The 18,954-nt window shown below is 39.5% G+C and overlaps 1 protein-coding gene across 3 annotated transcripts in view; it reads left to right on the top strand.

The window, feature by feature from the left end:
* Positions 1-15,552, top strand: part of TMOD2 (tropomodulin 2) — a 60,792-nt gene extending 45,240 nt beyond the window's left edge. For all 3 annotated transcript variants that reach the window (XM_057544206.1, XM_057544207.1, XM_057544205.1), the window contains 3 exons: positions 158-301; positions 5,594-5,738; positions 7,664-15,552. In XM_057544206.1, the coding sequence (XP_057400189.1) occupies positions 158-301; positions 5,594-5,738; positions 7,664-7,698 (324 nt within the window). In that variant the 3' untranslated portion in view covers positions 7,699-15,552. The remainder of the gene's footprint in view (positions 1-157; positions 302-5,593; positions 5,739-7,663) is intronic.
* The last annotated feature ends 3,402 nt before the right edge of the window (positions 15,553-18,954 follow it).

Raw genomic sequence — 18,954 nt, 5'->3', positions numbered from 1 at the left:
TTTTTAATTATTATCTTTGTTACTTGGAGGTGAAAGTATGATTTAACTAAGGTTTTCTTTAAGTACTGTAAAAAATATGTATTTAATGTGGGGGTGGGAAGCTTAGTAAATAAATCTTCAGAAACCCTAATGGTTATTTTCTTTTTCACATAATAAGGCTTTTGCAGATATGCTAAAAGTAAACAAGACCTTGAAAAGTCTAAACATAGAATCCAATTTTATCACTGGTACTGGGATCCTGGCCCTTGTAGAGGCACTCAAAGAAAATGACACCTTGACAGAGATCAAGATCGACAACCAGGTGAGTTAACGCACAGGGTACATGTGAAAGGGAGGAATACCACAATGGAGGGAGTTAAAAGACAAAGTTCTGTGACTCAGTTTGATGTTCTGGCTTTCTGGTAAATTATGACAGCTTCCGGCATGTGGAGGGTGTGTGGGAGAGCATATTAATGATTAAACGGTGCACAGTGGGGAAGCCTGAGACAGAAAGCTTTCCCCAGCCCTGCGCTAGTCAGGCACCAGAGGAGGAAAAAGAGGAGATGGGGGCAGAGTTGTTGACAGCTGCTTTGTTCAGCCTTCATCATCCTTGCCTCTTAGCAGGAACTTCAGCGCAGTCCTGCCCCAGCCTTGCTGTTGCCTCTCGCTGGGACTATGAGAAAAGCAGAGTGGCCACACCCAGAAACAGACTCCGTGTCCTTGGTTGGAGGCTGCCAGAGCCAAAAGAGCAGTCCCGGGCTCCTGCTGTCTGGTGCTGGACACAGAGCCTTGTTTCAAGGACTCGGGGTTCTAGTAGATGGCCTGGCTTAGAGTAGTAGTCCACACCCACAGTGTGATCACAGTCTCAGCTCTGTTGCAGCAAGACTCCAGGTCCCACCAACAGCCAAAGCAAAAGGCGCTTTTCCCTGGAGCCACCCCCTCCTGTACCCCGAAGACCTCTTTTTCCCAGCGTCAGCCTACAGTGTTGCTGTAGTCGCTCTGCTGGTTTCAGCTGGTTCCTGCTCCCAGACAGCAGCTCTCAGTTCTCAGCATGATGCTGTGCCCTTCCCCTTTGGCTACAGGGACGTGTCTGCAGTGGGATTCAGTGAATCTGCGAGGTCTAGACACTGTATAGTTGGAATAAAGGGCCTTGGAATGGACCAGAAAGAGGAGAAAGCAAGGAGACCTGTGCTGTGAGCATTCCCCTGTGGGGTGACGGGATGGGCAGTAGGGGAAGTGATCCCTGCATGGCTAGGAAAATCCCTGGTCTAGACCCTCCAAGATGTGATGAAGCCCCAGGGTCCCACCCAAGACTATTGCCTAAGCCTGGAGACCCCCAGCAGATCCCGTGAATAGTTCTACTCTCCTTTTTTTTTTTTTTTTTTTTGCTAACCGGAACAAGTGGGCTGTTTCAGTGCAGGTCCTCTGTCCCTAGACTCCTCCTGAGCCTTGTTGCCAGGGGAGCAGGGGAACCCCACCAGGAGACAGGCACTCCCTCACTCTCACCCTCCCTAGAAGGGATGCATTATCAAAACAGCTTTCCCTTGCAGAGGTGTGGAGTGAATCCCTGGGAATGTGCACACGTGGCTGTACACACTTAGGAAGCTCGCTCCTGTGTATCCTAATGTGTCCAGCTGCTAGTAAATTAGGGCGTGGGAGAGTAGGAAAACAAGCTAGAGGGAAATATTAAGTGAGTGAAAAGAAGTGATAGCTCAGGGATATATATCAAATAGGCTAGTATCAGGAAGAAGTTATGAGGACTCTTAGTAAATATTTCCAGGAGTGCTAAGACAGAATTGGATACCTCGTTCCAAAGTATGTTTAACTTTCTCTGTTGGTTCAGGCCACTGTGAAACCCCATATCTGAAATAATGTTCCACGTGCTTTGTTACCAGTTCCTTGTAAGATACTACCTAGTTAGGGTTGCCAGATAAAATACAGTTAAATTTGAATTTCAGATAAACAATGAATTATTTTTAGTACAAGTATGTCCCATGAAACATTTGGGACATACTTATACTAAAAAATTATTTGTTATTTATTGAAATTCAAATTTAATTGTGTGTCCTGTATTTTTATTTACTAAATCTAGCAACCTTATACCTATTAAATGAGCTGAAATCCTGAAAATTTAGAATAGAGTAGCTTTTTAGAATGCATGTGAAGAAGACCCTGAAATATAAAGTCTGCTCTCTTAAATCCCTCTGAAGCATCAAACCTCATCTCCCGTCCTCAGTCATCTAGGGATGGATTTGTGTAATTTTTCAACTTTCATCTTGCAATATGCTTCTGAAATGGCTTCTCTTTACTTGTGATAAGAAAGAGTGTTAAGTTCTAAAGCAACTGGAAAAATTATTTGCTTTATTCCAATGAAGGAAATTCAGACTCAAAACTTCTCTTCCATCCAGATTTTCTTCATTGACTCATAGACTGTTAGAAGTAGACCTCAATTTCCTCATCTGTACAGTGAAGGGTTTGAAATAAAATAATCTCTAAGACAGTTTCCTCAGGAAGGGCCAGCAGCTGAGACCAATTTAGCATCATTGCAGCAGGCAGCTGCACCAAAATGAAGGCCTGCTGAGAATCCAGCACTGGCATGAGCTGCCATGACTAAGCTCCAGGTAAACAAGTGATGATTTAATCAGGTGCCCCTGTGAGAAGAACAATCAGTGATGCATATTAATGAAACAGATGGGTAACTGCTAAATAAATTTGAGTAGAGAAAAAAGGTCACAAAAAAGGTGATCTGAAGGACTGTGTGCTTTTGTTTCTTTTTCTTTGTATTTAGTGACTTAAAATAAAAAAGAGAAACATCCAAATTATAAGAAATTTTGGTGCCCATTTGTTGCCCTGGGTTTATACAACACAAAAGATCTCAAATCAAAAAAAAAAAAGACTCAGGCTAAGAAAGAAAGATGCTCTATGCTATACTACTTTCTCCCCTTCTTTTATATGCCCTCCTCCCAATATAATTTTCTTCGGCTCTTATATCCTTTTATCACCACAGCACACTCAACCTGTATATTACCCAAATCTAAGACTCCAAATGCCTAAGATTTGTGAGGGGAAATAGAGGGGTGTTATGTCATCCCCCTCAGTCAGCTACATCCATCTTGAGCTCCTTCTGCCCTTGGATAGCACCTTTGGCCGCCCCCGGGGGCATAAGCCATAACTACGGCAGCCCCGACCTTAGCTCAAGTCTCAATCTCTAATACAGCCCCGTTGTTTGAAAGTGTGTCATGAACTAAAGTTGCTCATGAAACTTTGAGGTCAGTATCTCTTACCTTTTTTGCTGCCTCTCCCTCCTATGGCCCTACGCTGCTGAGAACAGTAATCTCTATACTGTGGATACCCAGAATTGTTATTTTCTGACTGGAAATATCACATTTTGCTCATTTCTTGGGGAGAGACTCATTTGACAGGTTGCTGGATGAAAAGAAAGAAGAGGAACAGAGTTAAGCCTTAGAACTTGCCTAGAACACAAAAATTCCTCCATTAACTTTTCTTCTTCATCTGCTCAATACTTAAATTTTCCAAATTTAAAAGATATATATATATTTAAATATATCTTTTAATATATTACATATTTTAATATATTTAAAAGGTGTGTGTATATATATATATATATAATCAAAATTGCATGATTCAGGCACAGACATAGACTTGGCAAAGCCATAGGGTCCAGAAACACACCCAAGTACACCTGAGAATTTTGCAGCAAGGTAGTATTTCAACTCAGCGGGGAAAGAATGAAGTAAAAGATGGTGGGACTACTCACTAGCATTTTTCTTTAAATTTCTGTTGGAGAATAGTTGATTTACAATGTTGTGACTCACTAACATTTTGGAACAAAATTACGTTGGGGCTCTATCTTAATTCTTCTACTAAAATTCATTCCAGGTAAAATGAAGATTTAAATATTAAAATATATGAAATCATAAAAAAAATGGAAGAAATGAGAAGTAGAGAGGCTTCCTCAACATGACATAATATCTAAGAGACTAATAAATTTGACTATATGAAAATGAAAAAAGGTCTTAATCAGAAAGTCAAAAGACAAACTGAGCAAAGTTTTTTTAGCATGTTTGACAAAGGGCTAATTTCCTAATATATAAATTTTAAAAACAGGAACCACAAGCTGGTAGAAAAATATACAAATGACAGAGGTTGGTAGTTTCCAAACAAAGAAATATAAATGCATAAGAAAATTAATTGTTTTTAGTCATAATTTGAGAAATGCAAATTAAAGCAATTAAATAAATACAAGTGAAATAAATTTTTACCCCTTAGATTGAAAAAGGTGAAAAAGGTTCATAATATCCCGTGTTGGCTAAAGTAGGGAACACTAGCTCTCCAACACTATCAGCAGGAATAAAAATCGTCACAACCTTTCACGGTAAGTCAGTAATTTATCAAAATTTGAAACATGCTTACTCTTGGGCCCAGCTATAATTTGCCCTACAGGCACACTGGCAGAAATGCCCCAGGACGTACTTTGTGTGCAAGGGAAGTTCACCATAGCATAGTTTGGAATAGGAACGGAAAGGAATGTAGCAGTCAGTAGAGCATAGCTAAATAAATTATGATCACTTACTACAATACAGTGCTGCGCAATTGTTTACAAGGATGAGGGAAACATACTTACCTACATAAAAAGATGTTCTTAATGTTAAATGAAGAATAAAAACATGTTTCAGAACAATATGCTAGTGTGACCCATTTATGTGAAAAAAAGCGTAGATGTACATGTGATTACGTAGACATATGAATGCACAGAAAATGTTTCAAAGACTACATGCCAAACTGGCTTTCTCTATGGGGAATGGGAATACTGGGGAAAGGGAGCTTTTATATTTTATACACTTTTTTTGTTTGTCTTTTATTTGTACTTTCTAAAAAAATTAATGAATATAGTATGAAAAAATATACTATGTTCCTTAAATTTAACTGTAAATTCCTAAATTTACATGCCCCATTTTTTAACTCTACTTTTTAAATTATTATTCGATGTCTCAACTTAAAAAGCAAACAGACAAAAAGCCTCTTTCCACCAAATTTAAAAACTTAGGGGATTTTCCTGTAGCCCAATAACCCCTTCAGTGTTCGATAATTCAACTAGCTACAGTTCAAACCACTTTAATAAAGCCTCTTGAGGATCTCCTAGTGAGACTGTTGGGAGAGAATGGCCCATCTTCAGTTATTTTTGGATATGGACCCCAGAACAGAAAATTCCATAATTGGATTGATTGCTATAAGACAGTGTCACTATTAAAAAAACACCCTTTGTTTAAACAGCAGGTACTGGGGTAATTGGAAACACCAAGTATTAGTTTTGCTTTAATTTTACATCTGGAATTGTCTTTTCCTTCATAAATAATTTGCTTAGTCTTTTCAGTTTAACATGCCAGCAGATTCAGCTGTCTGTTGGATTTTGCTTCTCAAGGAACAGTTCTCAAATAACTGTATGAGAGAAAATACCTCAAGTGATTTTGTCCCTTTCAATTTGAGACTTTTGCCTTTTTATCCAACAAATAGCCATGCATCTTTCCCATGCGAGTAACTGTTTCCTCTTCCTTCTTGGCCATTCTCTGTATGTGTCCACACCTGCAATCAGAGACAGCAGTTGGGAACAGCCGTAGAGATGGAAATTGCCCAGATGCTCGAGGAGAATTCAAGGATCCTCAAGTTTGGATATCAGTTTACCAAGCAAGGACCACGAACAAGAGTGGCAGCTGCCATCACAAAGAATAATGACCTGGGTAATGCAGCCATAATATGTGCTGTTAGCAATTAGAAGAGCAGGATGACCATTCATTTCTCCAGATATAACATCTCACAGATACCTTTCCACTGGCCTTTGGTGTCAGCCCTTCATCAGAAGCACATTATTACATGGTCATAGGAATCCTCATCATCTTCACAGTGTTTAAGTTTTATTGTAGCATTCTTTCAAGAGGAACTGTTTATTCTTTTTTTTCCAGACAGGCTTTGATTTTTGCTTGATTTCCTTTGTGCATTTACTTCTCCTTTACTTACTTCTTACGTGTAATCACCCTCTGTTGTTATCTATACCACAAGATGGACACAGTGACATGGAAATTCCCAATTCACTTATGTTTGACTCCTGACTGTGCTTTTGTACTTGGGGTTAAATATGGTTATTGGTGATTTACATGTGAAATAACCTAACAGAGCTATGTTTTATAAAGGTTAAACTCAGAAGTAGCTTTTTCAGTTAGCCTCTCTTTAATCTTTCCTGCTACCCACTCTTTGCTGAGAACTTCTGTTAGAATGAGGTGAGGCATGTCCTGGTCAACCACAGCAAAGAAGAATGGACTGACTGGGAAGGCTTGGTCTGGAGACATCCCAGCCACCTGAAGCAGTGTGGAGCAAGGCCATCCAGGTGCAGACAGTCCACTTGGCAAGCAGTCTGCCAATAACAGAGCTCAGTCCCCAGTCTGAGGTTCAGGGATAGAATGCCGGACCTTGGACAGGGAAACTGGACAAGGTGTCCTGCCAAGTACAGTGCTGGCCATGGAGAGGGTTCAGATGGTGGACAAGATGGAAGCTTAGGGTTAGAACCAGAAGGGGGCAGGTACATGTTAGTGTCCTGTTTGCTGCCCAAGACCCTGAGGCCCAGCAAAGGTGCAGTGAATGGCACCCAGAGGCTGGCCAGGCATATGGCAATGCCTGCCTCCAAGGTGCAAAGGGTGAGGCTCAGCGGGCAGCCCAGCAAACAGGGCTTTGGGGAATGATTAGAGCAGCAGTTGGAAGATTCCTGGGAAAACACGTGGGTCCTCATCTGAACAACACGGAGAGCAAAGAAAAACAGGCAAAACAAGAGGTCTGAAGTAAATGGAGAGGCAGTACTGAGACCAAGAGCGGCAGCTGTGGGCAACAGCTTTTGTTGAATTTTCTGCAGCCGAGCAGGAGCAGGCTGGGCTATTTAAAGTGGGAAGTTGAGGCAGGGCCACAGCCAGGGCACCTTTTCTTTTTTTTTTTTGCCAAATCCAGGAAGATTGGAGCAGCCCTCTTCCTATCCACCAGAGGAGCCTGCAGGTGGGGAGGTGAAAGGGGGAAGAAGAGGGTTGCAGAAACTGGGAAGGCAGTCAGGGCAGCTTCTTTGATACTAAGTACCAGATTAAAGGAACCTTAATCTCTTGAGTTTGCTAGCCATCTGAATCATACCTTCCTTGGAGGTTGATACTTCGAAGTTTCCATTTAAAACAGATTTAGAAACTTTAAATTTCTGTTTGCAGCTCCTCCTGGTTTTCAATCCAGAATCAGAATTGTGAATGTGTCATCCTGGGGAGTTAGTTATAGCCAGTTGGTGACTGAGTTACACAGAAGCTGAGAAGATGTGTTGTGGATAAGTAAACATGAAAATATTTAGAAGTTCACTGTTTCGTGGGTTTGTTCTGGACCTTCTACTCCATAGAAATGGGAAAGCTCTAACATTCAAGTTCCCAACTATCAGACTTAGCTTTATTTGAATGTAAATTACAAAAGGCACTGGACTATTCTATCATTTCCATTTATTGCCACGGGTAGTTAAATATTGAAATTTTTGATAACTGTATTCTCAAGTGTGTGAGATTGCTATTCTGTGTGATTATTGTTGTTTGTCTGAAGTTTAAGAAATATTCCTTCATTTTGTCTTTTTAAACCTTTCTTTCTCACCTAGTTCGTAAAAAGCGAGTTGAAGGAGACCGAAGATAAACTTCCACAAGAAGAGGAAGTTTCACCATGGTGGCAATTTCAAAACAAAAGCTCTTCTCCTTCTCCATTGGGACCATTTTATCAAAGGTTGTTCATTTCCGTTAACCACACAACTAATAATTTAATTGTTATTCTTTTTTAGCACTACGTATTTGTCTTGGATTTTTAAACATATACGATTGTTTTATTTGCTCGTGGGCACCTCTGGCAACTTGCACCAATGGACTTATGCAGATCTTAGTGGGTGACAACAATTGAAAATGGTTTAGTGACTTTCATATTGGGTGGTCTTGCTTTCTTACATGAACTTTTTTTTTTAACCATTGAAAGGAACTTAGTATATAAATGTGTTTGTAACTGTGATTAAGATAGAGGCCTATCTCTGTTTACATGCATAGCTTTGAGTTAGGCTAAATACGTCAGAAGTGTTCTGCTGACCACATAAGAAGTTAGCATTGCCAATCTTTCACTGGGTGAAAAAATGTGACCAACTTAACACAAATTCTCCCTTAGTTCCAGAAAAATCACAAAATGCACATGCCCTATTGGTTGAAGATCAGTGGTGTCATCTTCATAAAAAGAAGACAGCATTATGATACATAAGCATAGCTTTAGCAAATAGGTATGAAATATTCTTTCACCCACAAAAATAGCTTCAAACCAGACTCACAAGTAGCAAAATGAATTAGCATGCCTACTTTTACTGATTATTCCATGTAAATTCGATCTTTAACATCACTCTATGGATAACTTTTTACAAAGATGTTTTAAAGTTTTCCAGCCATGATGGCAAATTTTTAAATTTTAGCAAGAGGGAAGCTTTTAAAATAGTATATTCCTAAATAAAACAATAATAATCGCACCTTAAGGTTTTCTGTTGCACATGATTGCATTATTTTGGCAAATTTTAGAAGCATTTATTGCTTTGTCTTTAGGGCAACAAGATCACAGGATGAAATGTGAACATTCAGGTTAATTATACAGATTTTGTCCACATGGCATGATCCATCCAGACATTTTCAAACATCAGGAAAAAATGTGAATTATCGTTTATCCAGATGTTTGTCATCCCAAGGACAAAGCCTGTGAAAGTATGACTGAGATGATTGCATGGTAGATGCATGAATCTTTTCGTCTAGCAGTGCACCAGTGCGATATTAAGCTAAGGAAACATGTGACTGCAGCCTTTGGCGCCAGCTCACAGGTCGTTGGTAACTGTCAGTGCCTGAGGCTGGACTTGGTGACCCTCTGACACTGCCTTAGGCACCTCTGCCTCCCTTCCCCACCTCCTTTCCTTCCAACTCATTCTCTTTTTTCTTCTTTTCCTTATAATTCTGAGCCTTGTAAAGGTGACATCCTTTGTCCTGGTGACAACTGGATCTAAAGAAGTTGCTGACTCAGGCAGAAGGTGGGCCCAATCCAGAATTTACTAAGTAATTGAGTGTTCCTGAGTTGCTTGATAGCAGTAAAACAAATAAATGAAAAAACAATTCATATATTATTCTAGTTAGTTTATAAAGCACATGGAAACTGTTTAGGATGGAAAGCCCTTATAAAATTGAACATTTACCTGTATTATAAGTGCCCACATCTCTATCTCCAAAATCCTTTGGAAAAGAAAATAGAAGAAAACAAAATAAAATCCTTTGAGACATAAGAATATTTTATACTTTTTGAGGGAATAATGAGCAGAGCATGTTGAATTTTGGAAACCCTAAAAATCCTTTAATTAGCTTTCTACTGCATCTCCCTATCTATCTATCTATCTATCTCTGTAGCAACTACTATTGGACAGTTTTCAGTCTGATTTTTTCTTTCCCTCTTACTCATTTAGGTGTGGTATGTTAGAGCCAACTCACAGGCTTACTCATTATTAAATTATCAAGAATTTTGTAAACTGGTTGTTAAACACAACCATTATTAAAAAGTAAATGACATGCACTTACAATTAAATAAATTATATTAAAAAACAAAAGTAATACTCAAAAATACACTTTACTATTTTTCATACTCTTGAGATTATTTGCACTTATTGTGTCTGTATGGCAGAAATACTATATCATGGTGTGCTCTTATACATCTCTGCCCAGCTCAGTAGTTCTTCCCAACTCAGTAGTTCTTCCCAACTCAGAAGTTCAGTACTTCTTGTTGGTAGTTTGAAATTGGCCATGGTGGGAGTATTTATACCATGGAAATTAGCAAATGTTACAAATCAGGGCTTTCACCCCTTTGATGGCTTTCAAATTTCACCCATCTCCCCTACCTCCAGTTTGCTGGTTAATAAACATTCAGCAGCACACCACTGGGTAAAATGTATACAGTTCTTCTCCTTCTTCTTCCTCTTCTTCCTCTCCCTCTCCCTTTCTCTCTCCCCCTCCCTCTCCCTCTTCTTCTTCTTTTTGTATACATGTTTTGGTTACCATGTTGCCAGGGAAGACACATCTCTTAGTTGTCTTTCTCCTATCCCTTTAGATTTGTTGCAAATATGTTTAAGTGCAGAGTCACTGACATGCCCCTCTAAGTAAGGCTTCTTCCTTTCTTTTCTCATTTACTCTCTTTCTTGCCTTCACCCCTAAGAAATCTTGGATCCTACGGAGTGTTCCCTGCAGCCCCAAGGTGCTGTGGACGGGGGGCTAAAGCAATTCTTGGCAAACCCTGGCAGAAAGCAAGAAAAAAAATCAGGACTTGATAGTGACTGTGCTGCAGTTGTCGACAGTATTAAAGCAAGATAATGGGATATTGTCAAAATTTAGCACTGTTTTTAGCTTATAAAATAGTTGGGTCACATGTATATAGAGTCTATTAAATCAAATATTTATTGTTAATCAGTTTATCTTATCATTACCTGTGTTTTTGTAGTAGCTCGAAAGGTGACATTTCCATGAGTATTCATATAACTATTAGAAGATAAACTTACATTTGGGGGAGCCTATAAATCATTTAATTAGCCTAGGACTTCATTTCCCTGTCTGCCAAGTGTGTGTAAGTAGAAGCTCTTTCGTGATCCTGAGCATGATTAATCCCTTACCATCCATCATGGTGGGGCATAATGTATATAAAATATTTTTATATGTATGCATTTTGCCAAATATTATATCGAGATATTTGGCAACATCTGGACAATTGATTGAAAGGAGATCATCTCTCCCCAGACCACCTTCTTTCCCCTTTTAGACTTGTACAGGCCCACTCTAAGTGTAAAATCACTCACCTGGACTTGCAGGCTCCTATCACCAACACCCATCACAGCATATGTGGAAGATGACTTTTAGGAGATACATTTTGGAAGTCTAGAGAGATCATATAATTAGTTTAGCACTACATCTCCCCATCTGCCAGAAGTGTATAACGGAAACTTTTATCCTCATCAGCATGATTAAATCCCTCCTTTCATCTCGGTAGGGCATAATGTAAATACGCGCGCGCGCGTGTGGGTGCGTGTGTGTATGTTGCCAAATATCCAAATATCTAACTGGGTATTTGACTGCATCTGGACCACTGATTGAAGGGAGGTACTCTCTCCCCAGACCCATTTCCCTTGTCCTTTTTAGAGTTGCTTCAGGCCCAGGTGAAATGTGAAATCACTCCCTAGAGTTTGTGGCTTATGTCACCAACCACCAAATTTCACAGCATGTATGGAAGATAACTCTTAGGGAATGAATATCAGAAGCCTGGAAATCATTTCATTGTTCCAGCACCAAATCTCTCCATATGCCTAAAGTGTATGGGTGAAAGCACTTTCATCTTCATCCACATGATTAAGCCCCTTCCTTCCATCTTTGTAGGATATATTGTATATAAATATTTTGTACATAAAGATCGCCAAATACTGTAAGGAGGTGTTTGGCCAAAGCTGGACTCCTGATTGAAGGGAGGTGCTGTCTCCCAGTCCCTCTCTCTCCCCTTTCCTTCTCAGAGTTGCTGCGGGCCTAGGTTAGGTAGAGAATCACTAACCTGGAGGGGCTCATGCAACTCACCCATCTTAGAGCACGCAGCTCATCTTACAATAAAAGCCCATCTCCATTTAAAAACTGAGAAAGCATCCCAATGCCTATACTCCTCAAAACAGTTTCCCTAAGGGAAGCCTGGCCCAGCAAACCAAAAGAACAGCTGCTTCTCTTCCAGACAGAAATGTGGCCCCTGGCAGGTCACCAGCATTAGGGAAACCAGTGTGTTCTGAATAACTACCATGAGAATATCTCAGACAGTCAAACTTGAAACCAGTTTAAGCATCAACATGTTTTAAATGTAAGATAGCCCTTTAAAATTTACAAAAGCGTTTGGGGGTATTTTCCATTTTTGTGGGTGTGACGTACTTAGCCCTCTTCTAGGCACTGTGAAGGAGACAGGAAGTGAAAGAACTCTGGATTAATATAATTTGATCTGTGTTTCTGGGTTTTGGGGTAGAGTGCCTTATTGAAAAGTGGATACCATCTTTAGCTCAAGTATTGATTGCATAAGCAAAAACGGGCAGGGGGCAGTAAGCTGTGGATACTTTGTTCTGTGCTGTGTTACCTGTACTCAGTGGAACTGTTTCTGGAGTTGGGTTTTAAGTCATGATTCTGAAGCTTCCTTTCTCTCTTCCACTAATGAAGCAATGACGGCTATTTTCAATTTTAATGAATAGAGAACTAAGAAGAAATATTTTAGCTCTGCCTTCCAGTAGCAGTTTCCCCTTATTGCTCCTCATTTAAAATATCCCCACCACTCACCATGCCGTCCTCAATGCTCAAGGATTGAGACACATGCAAAGGAGAAGTGTGAGAATGCTTGGGAGCATCAGGTGAGCCCTCTGGATGAAAATCACATGATCGGGCCCCCTGATAACAAGCTGGAGAGAGAAAAGTACCCAGAACCTTAAGCATGTATTCATTGTTCTTGCTCCCAACTCTAGGTCAGATTGAATTTTGTTTTGTGGTTCAGGAGTTTAGTAGAGTGGAGGGGCTAAGTGCTGTGGGAAAGGAAGATGGAAATTAAAGGTTTTAATTTGCTTAAGGGTAGGAGTAAGCTCTGCTCAGCTTACCTCTTTCCCATCTGCCCCTAACAGCTATAATTAAACATTCAGTAGATGGATGGAGGAGTTGCAAGGTTTGAATTTATAACCTGCCTCTGGGTACTATTCTAGGAAGGTTGTACACGTACCAGAGGTTATCCCAGTTTTGTGATGCACCATTGACTTGGGAGAGGGTGAAGGAAACTAGACTTTTCTCTGACATCTTCCATGGTAGTCATTCTGAGCACATTGGCTCTGCTAGTTGGTATGGTGGAAGGGCACCATACTAACAGGTTTGGAGGCTGACTCCTAATCCCATCACCAACACTTAGCAGGTATATGATCATGGGCAATTCATTCAATTGCCTGACAATTATAGACTATATAGGGGGAAGAGCACTGGATTTGGAGTCAAGAAACTTGGACACTTGGCTCCATACTTTCTTAGCTGGGAGACTTTGGGGCAAGCCACTTAGTCTCTCAAGCCTTAGGTTCTTCAGCTATACTATAATGGGAATAAACTTCACTAACTACCTCACAGACTTGTGGTGAGAATATAATCAGATAATGGGATGAAAACACTATACTGGAAAGGGCTATACAAAAGTGGGAGATCATTTTTATTATCTATTCACTAACGTTTTCCACTGCCTCTTGAATCCATTTTATTTTCTTCTAACCAACAATTACATCTCTCACATCTTTTTGAATATGAGGAATTAAAACATGGGTATGATGTAGGGGACTGGAATTATTTTACTTTCAACATAGAGGTGGGAGAAGTGTTTGATGGGCGCAGTGGGTGTTAGATATACCAGTGAAGTATGTGGGTGGGCGTTTTCCTGGGCCACTTCGACAGTACCCTGGGACGTGATCAGGACCCTTGCAGAGACACTAAGGGGAGAGCAAACAGTGATTAAGAGTTGAGAGGAGGGGCTGGCGCACTGCTGCCCTCCTGTCAGCTTTGTCACTACTCAGGGGGTGGGGTAGGCTAAGATTTGAGGTGTGATTGGAGGCCTAGGAAGGAAGACTGTCCTTAGGGCCCCAACAGCTGTGTAACAGGCTCGAGCCCTGATGGGGAAAGGGAGAAAGTGTTACTTGTGAGATCAGCTCTCCTGGGCATCAGCTGCTTTGTTATCACCAGCAACCTTAGTCCTGGTCAGTATTATTTTCTGCTAAGAAAGATATTGAAACATAGCCTCAAGGAACTTTCATAAGTACTGGGAAGCAGGGACTGTCTCATCAATCTTTGCATCTTCAGTAACATCTAGTAAGGTGCCTTGTATATAACAGGTGCTTAATAAATGTTGCTTGAATTGAATTATCCTCCAACCCCACAAGAATTATGCTCAATTTTCCACCAAGTGATATTTTTGGAAAATAGTACTGATTTGTATGTCAGCTATGTGTGACTTTGGGCAGGTCTTTCCATCTATCTTGTCTTCATTTCGTTTGTAAAATGAAGTGAGTTAGATGCTCTCTAAGGTCCCTTCCAGCTCCCAAATGTTACAATCCTGTGATTCTAAATGTTTCCATTGCCTCTGAACTTGGGTGCGGGTGCGCAATGCCTCCCTTGCGGCTCCATCTCTCCTCCATAGGCTTTGTTCAGAGGAAGAGGTCTGAACATTCCACAGAGTTATTTGTTCCTCTGCAGCGGTTTTTACTGTTTTCAGAATAGTTCTGGAGGAGCAGCCTTTTTGACATTTTAAAATGTATGGTATTTTCTCCTTGTATTTTATTTCTCATGGTGGAGAAAGAGAGGAGGAAATGCAAAGAAAGAAACTGAGCACAGTAAACATGGCATGTTTTTCATAGGTTTTTATTTAGGGAGAGAGAGAGAGAGAGAGAGAGAGAGAGAGAGAGAGAGAGAGAGAGAGAGAGAGAGGAGTGTGTGTGTGTGTGTGTGTGTGTGTGTGTGTGTCTGACTGAGCACATATTGACTGGATAACAGAGAGAAGCCAATCAGAATCAGAAGTACACTGTGTGATTGGGAGAAGCTGGTCCAGGATTAAAACTTTCCCATGGATAATCTAAATGTGGATAGATAAGAATTGGCCATATGGTGAAATGAGATGGATAGAAAATGTACTTTTTAAGGAAATTTTATTTTAGTACCAAATTTTGCCAGTGACAATCTTTAGTTAAGAAAGAAATTATTCTGAACTAAAATTCTCATCTCTGCCACTTTGGTTTTAAAAAACCCCATTATATTCATGGAATAATATTTATATTTTAATTAAAACTTTATCTTAATTCTGTTTCATCTATTTAAAGAAAACAAATAAGCAGCATTTTTCATTGCATTTAAAAATGTAAAATACTTGCATGCCACCAATGTGTAATATCTTACCAGTTCAGATGCCTGTAATGTGTGACCTTATGTGTACCTGTATTGTTTTGAAGAGAACAAAGGAAATAATACTTAGTAAGCTGTTTAAACTTATATTGGCAACATTTATCTGGCTAAGCAGTTATTGATAAATCCACATAGTTTCATTTTTCATTTTGAAACTTTTCAAAGGTAGACATTGATTATATTCATTAGGGAATTAAAGATTAATTTGCCTTTTAAATGTGAAATTGAACATTATGTGGGAAATAAATGTGTAAAAAAGCAAAATGTATGAAGCATGAAATACTTTTACCATGATAATTAATAAGGATCCCAGTCGGCACAGATAAGTGCAGTGTTTGGCCTTTTGGAATTTGCCAGCCTGACCTAATGCTAAGGTAAAGGTATACTGTTTTAATTAATCAAGATCTTTCTGCTTTCAAAGATGTAATGTATTCATTTGTGTCTGGAATGAAATTTCCAAGTGAAAATGTACAGAACATTAGGAATAATAAACTTTTCTTTTAAAATGAAAGTAAAGACTGATTTAATCTAGATAATTTTAAGACACATTGTCTCTTTAAAATAAATGATTGGCACCATGTTCTCATATTAGAAAAGTACATTTGCTAGAAAGGACCATAGAGTGCCCTTACCATGAGGAAGATAAGAAGTAGACAGACAACCAGAAGTAGCCAGAGGAGAAACAAGACCTCCGTATTAAAATGAAAATACACACACACACACACACACATTCAGCTAAACAGTCAACATTTGTTAGAATAAATGGGAGCAAGAATACAGATATACTTAACCCCAAATGCGTTAAGTATTTTACCTTGAATCTTTTATATTAACTTTGGAATTAAATTTTTTGTAAGCTATGCTGGGATTCAAAACAGGGAACACTAAAAATAAAGTAACATTGTAAAGGCTTGTCCTGGAAAAACAAGAAAACCTACTCTTTCTGCCACCCTGTTGAACTCTGCCCTAACTCTTCGTCACCTAGACTGATGATGAGGTCCAAGAAGAAGCATAGAAGGCCTGTATCTAATTTCTATATTTGCTGTCTCATACCTTTTCATGGTCAAGGAGGTAAAGTAATTATTTTCTCTGAAGAATTCTCTCAGTCTCTGAGGCTGTAATGAATGGGAGTTACAGGTGTGCACTTTGGGGTCAGACTTGCCTAGTTCAGATCTCACTTCTGTTGTGTGAATTTCTGCAAATTACCTAGCCTCAGTCTCTTCACCTCTGAAATAGGAATCACAGTCATACTTCACAGTAGGACTATTATGAGGATTCATGTGTAAAAATACTTAGAGCAGTGCCTGGCATACAGAAGGCACTTAGGTATTAGTATCCTAAATTCTAACCTAAATTAATATCCATGGATATTAACAGCAACAAAGTTCCCTGTTTAATGCTGACAATGTCAGGAATTTAAGGAGGACTGAATCTTACTCATTTTTGTGTTTCCACTGTCCATTCCCTTCTGGCAGACAGGCCCTCCCCCATCACTCCAAGAATCAGATATAAATAAGATACAGCTGACTCAGAAGTTACTCCTGACCCACCCTCTCATTTAGCTCCTCATGAATTCCCTGATGTTTCAACTTGCTTGTACTTGCCCTGCTTTCTGGGTGCCCTCCTTTGGATTTGGCAGTCTGGCTTTGAGCAGTGACTCCTTGACTTTGGGTGTGTTGTATATTAGACTTGACTCTGTTATGGACCACCCTTTCTTGATCATTCAGCCTTTCTCTGGGGCTGTAAGAAGTGGTGCCCCACACCCTCCCTGCCTCAGCGAACAGCTTGCTTCTCAGCCCACCAGTCAGGGAACACAGTCAGATGCCCACAGCTTCCTGCAATTATCCCACATATCACAGGGCCTCTGTAGGAACTAGATGTACATGAGCTTGGATGAGGCGGCGCTATGCTTTGGCCCAACCAACCTAAGAAGGGAGATGATGTAGGAAAATCAATGCATGACTCAAAAGGCGTGGTGGTGGAGGCCGGGTGGAGGTGGGGGAGGTCTCCAAATTGTAGACCACTGAACTTATCAATCCTGAGCAAAATCTTAGAAAAGTGTATTATCCGCTGTAGTGGTTTGTAAGCACTTAGAAGTGAAGCAGTGATCTCTAACAGGTAGCACAAATTCACTTATATTAAATGATAGGAAATCATGAGAGTACAGTCAAAAGAACATACTGTGTTTGGATTTCATCAAGACATTTGAGAAAGTCTCAACACCCTTGAGAAATGTGGGCTGTATAACAGTTCAACTAAATAGTTAAATGACTGGTTTAAACAGTCTTTTTTTTTTTTTTTTTTTGACTCATGATCATAAGTAAAGGCTGATGAATGGAAGAATTTCAACCAGGAGGGCTTAGCCACTACATGGCTCTTTCCTTGATGAGTTTTGGTTAGCAGTTCATCAGTAATTTGGATGTGATACTCATGGAATACAGACTGAGTCTTTAACTAATGGGCACTGGGAGAGATAAGGAATACTTCGAGAGGTTCAAAAATATCTGGACAGGCCAAAATCTAAGCCTGTGTCTAATCAGATGAAATTGAATAGAAACAATAGTAGTTTTCTACTTTTTTTTTAATATATATATAAATTTATTTATTTATTTTTGGCTGTGTTGGGTCTTGGTTGCTGCACGTGGCAAGCGGGGGCTACCCTTTGTTGCGGTGCGTGGGCTTCTCATTGCGGTGGCTTCTCTTGTTGCGGAGCTCGGGCTAGTCTAGGCACGTGGGCTTCAGTAGTTGTGGCACACGGGCTCAGTAGTTGTGGCTCGCGGGCTCTAGAGCGCAGGCTCAGTAGTTGTGGTGCATGGAGTTAATTGCTCAGCAACACGTGAGATCTTCCTGGACCAGGGATCGAACCCATATCCCTTGCATCGGCAGGCGGATTCTTATTCACTGTGCCACCAGGAAAGTCTCTAGTTTTCTCCTTTTAATCCAAAAAGTCAACTACAAAAGATAGAATGGGAAAAATGTGACTTAATTGCCATCTGTGTGGATAAAGACTTTGGTGTTGACTAAAAGCTTAACTGTGAGTAGGAAGTAGAATGAGCCTGCCTAAAAGCCAACTCTAGCTTCAGTGACAGTAGACAAAGAGTCTTGATATTTGTCCAAAAATCTGTTATTTGTCCTGGGCTTTGGGCCTCAGCTTTTGGAATGCCTACTTCAATATTATTCCCATCATCCTTGAACTTTGGCATGGTTGGTGATAGGTATTTTTAAAGGTAATTCTTATATCTAATCAGTCAACAGTGTCACTGATAAGAACAAAGTATGTCATTTAGATTTGCTATTATTTTATGAATATTGATTTTCAGATATAGGCAGGTATTCTAGATTTAATCTGAGTGAAAAATCTGTTATTTATTTGTTGAAATTCTATCAAATATAAATGTATATTGCTAATTGGATAAGTAAAATGCTGTAATAATTGCTGATTGTGAAAGGTTTCTTTTGTCTTCAACATCAATTAAAAATAAATTAATTCAAAAACTATTAAAAAGTATTAAGAACTTTCAAGTAGATAAGTAGGGAAATAGGTTGACAGTTACTACAAATATAAAGGGAGACTGCATTAGATAACTTAGGAAGAACAAGAATATCTTTTTTAGTCAATATATGCTTAAAATTTTAAAATAATAATACAAGGAAAGATAAGTAGAGATTACATCATACTATTATTCTTTATAGAAATCTTTGGTGTACCTAGCATGTATAATTTAAAACCAGAATTTAATTCTTATTTAGTTCCATTTAGGACATGGCTCTTGTTCATCCACTCGCCTCTGCTGAAATCTGACTCTCCAGTGACTGTAGGAGAGTCTAACAGCTCACAGAACTGGGAAATTATTGTTCCTATGCTATACTATGTTAAACTTTACTATTTTAGCACTAACATTTTAAA

The sequence above is a fragment of the Balaenoptera acutorostrata genome, chromosome 3 (assembly GCF_949987535.1).
Source record: "Balaenoptera acutorostrata chromosome 3, mBalAcu1.1, whole genome shotgun sequence".
NCBI classification, from domain to species: domain Eukaryota; kingdom Metazoa; phylum Chordata; class Mammalia; order Artiodactyla; family Balaenopteridae; genus Balaenoptera; species Balaenoptera acutorostrata.
The sequence above is the reverse complement of the archived record's forward strand: the minus strand, read 5'-3'. Positions and strand labels throughout refer to the sequence as shown.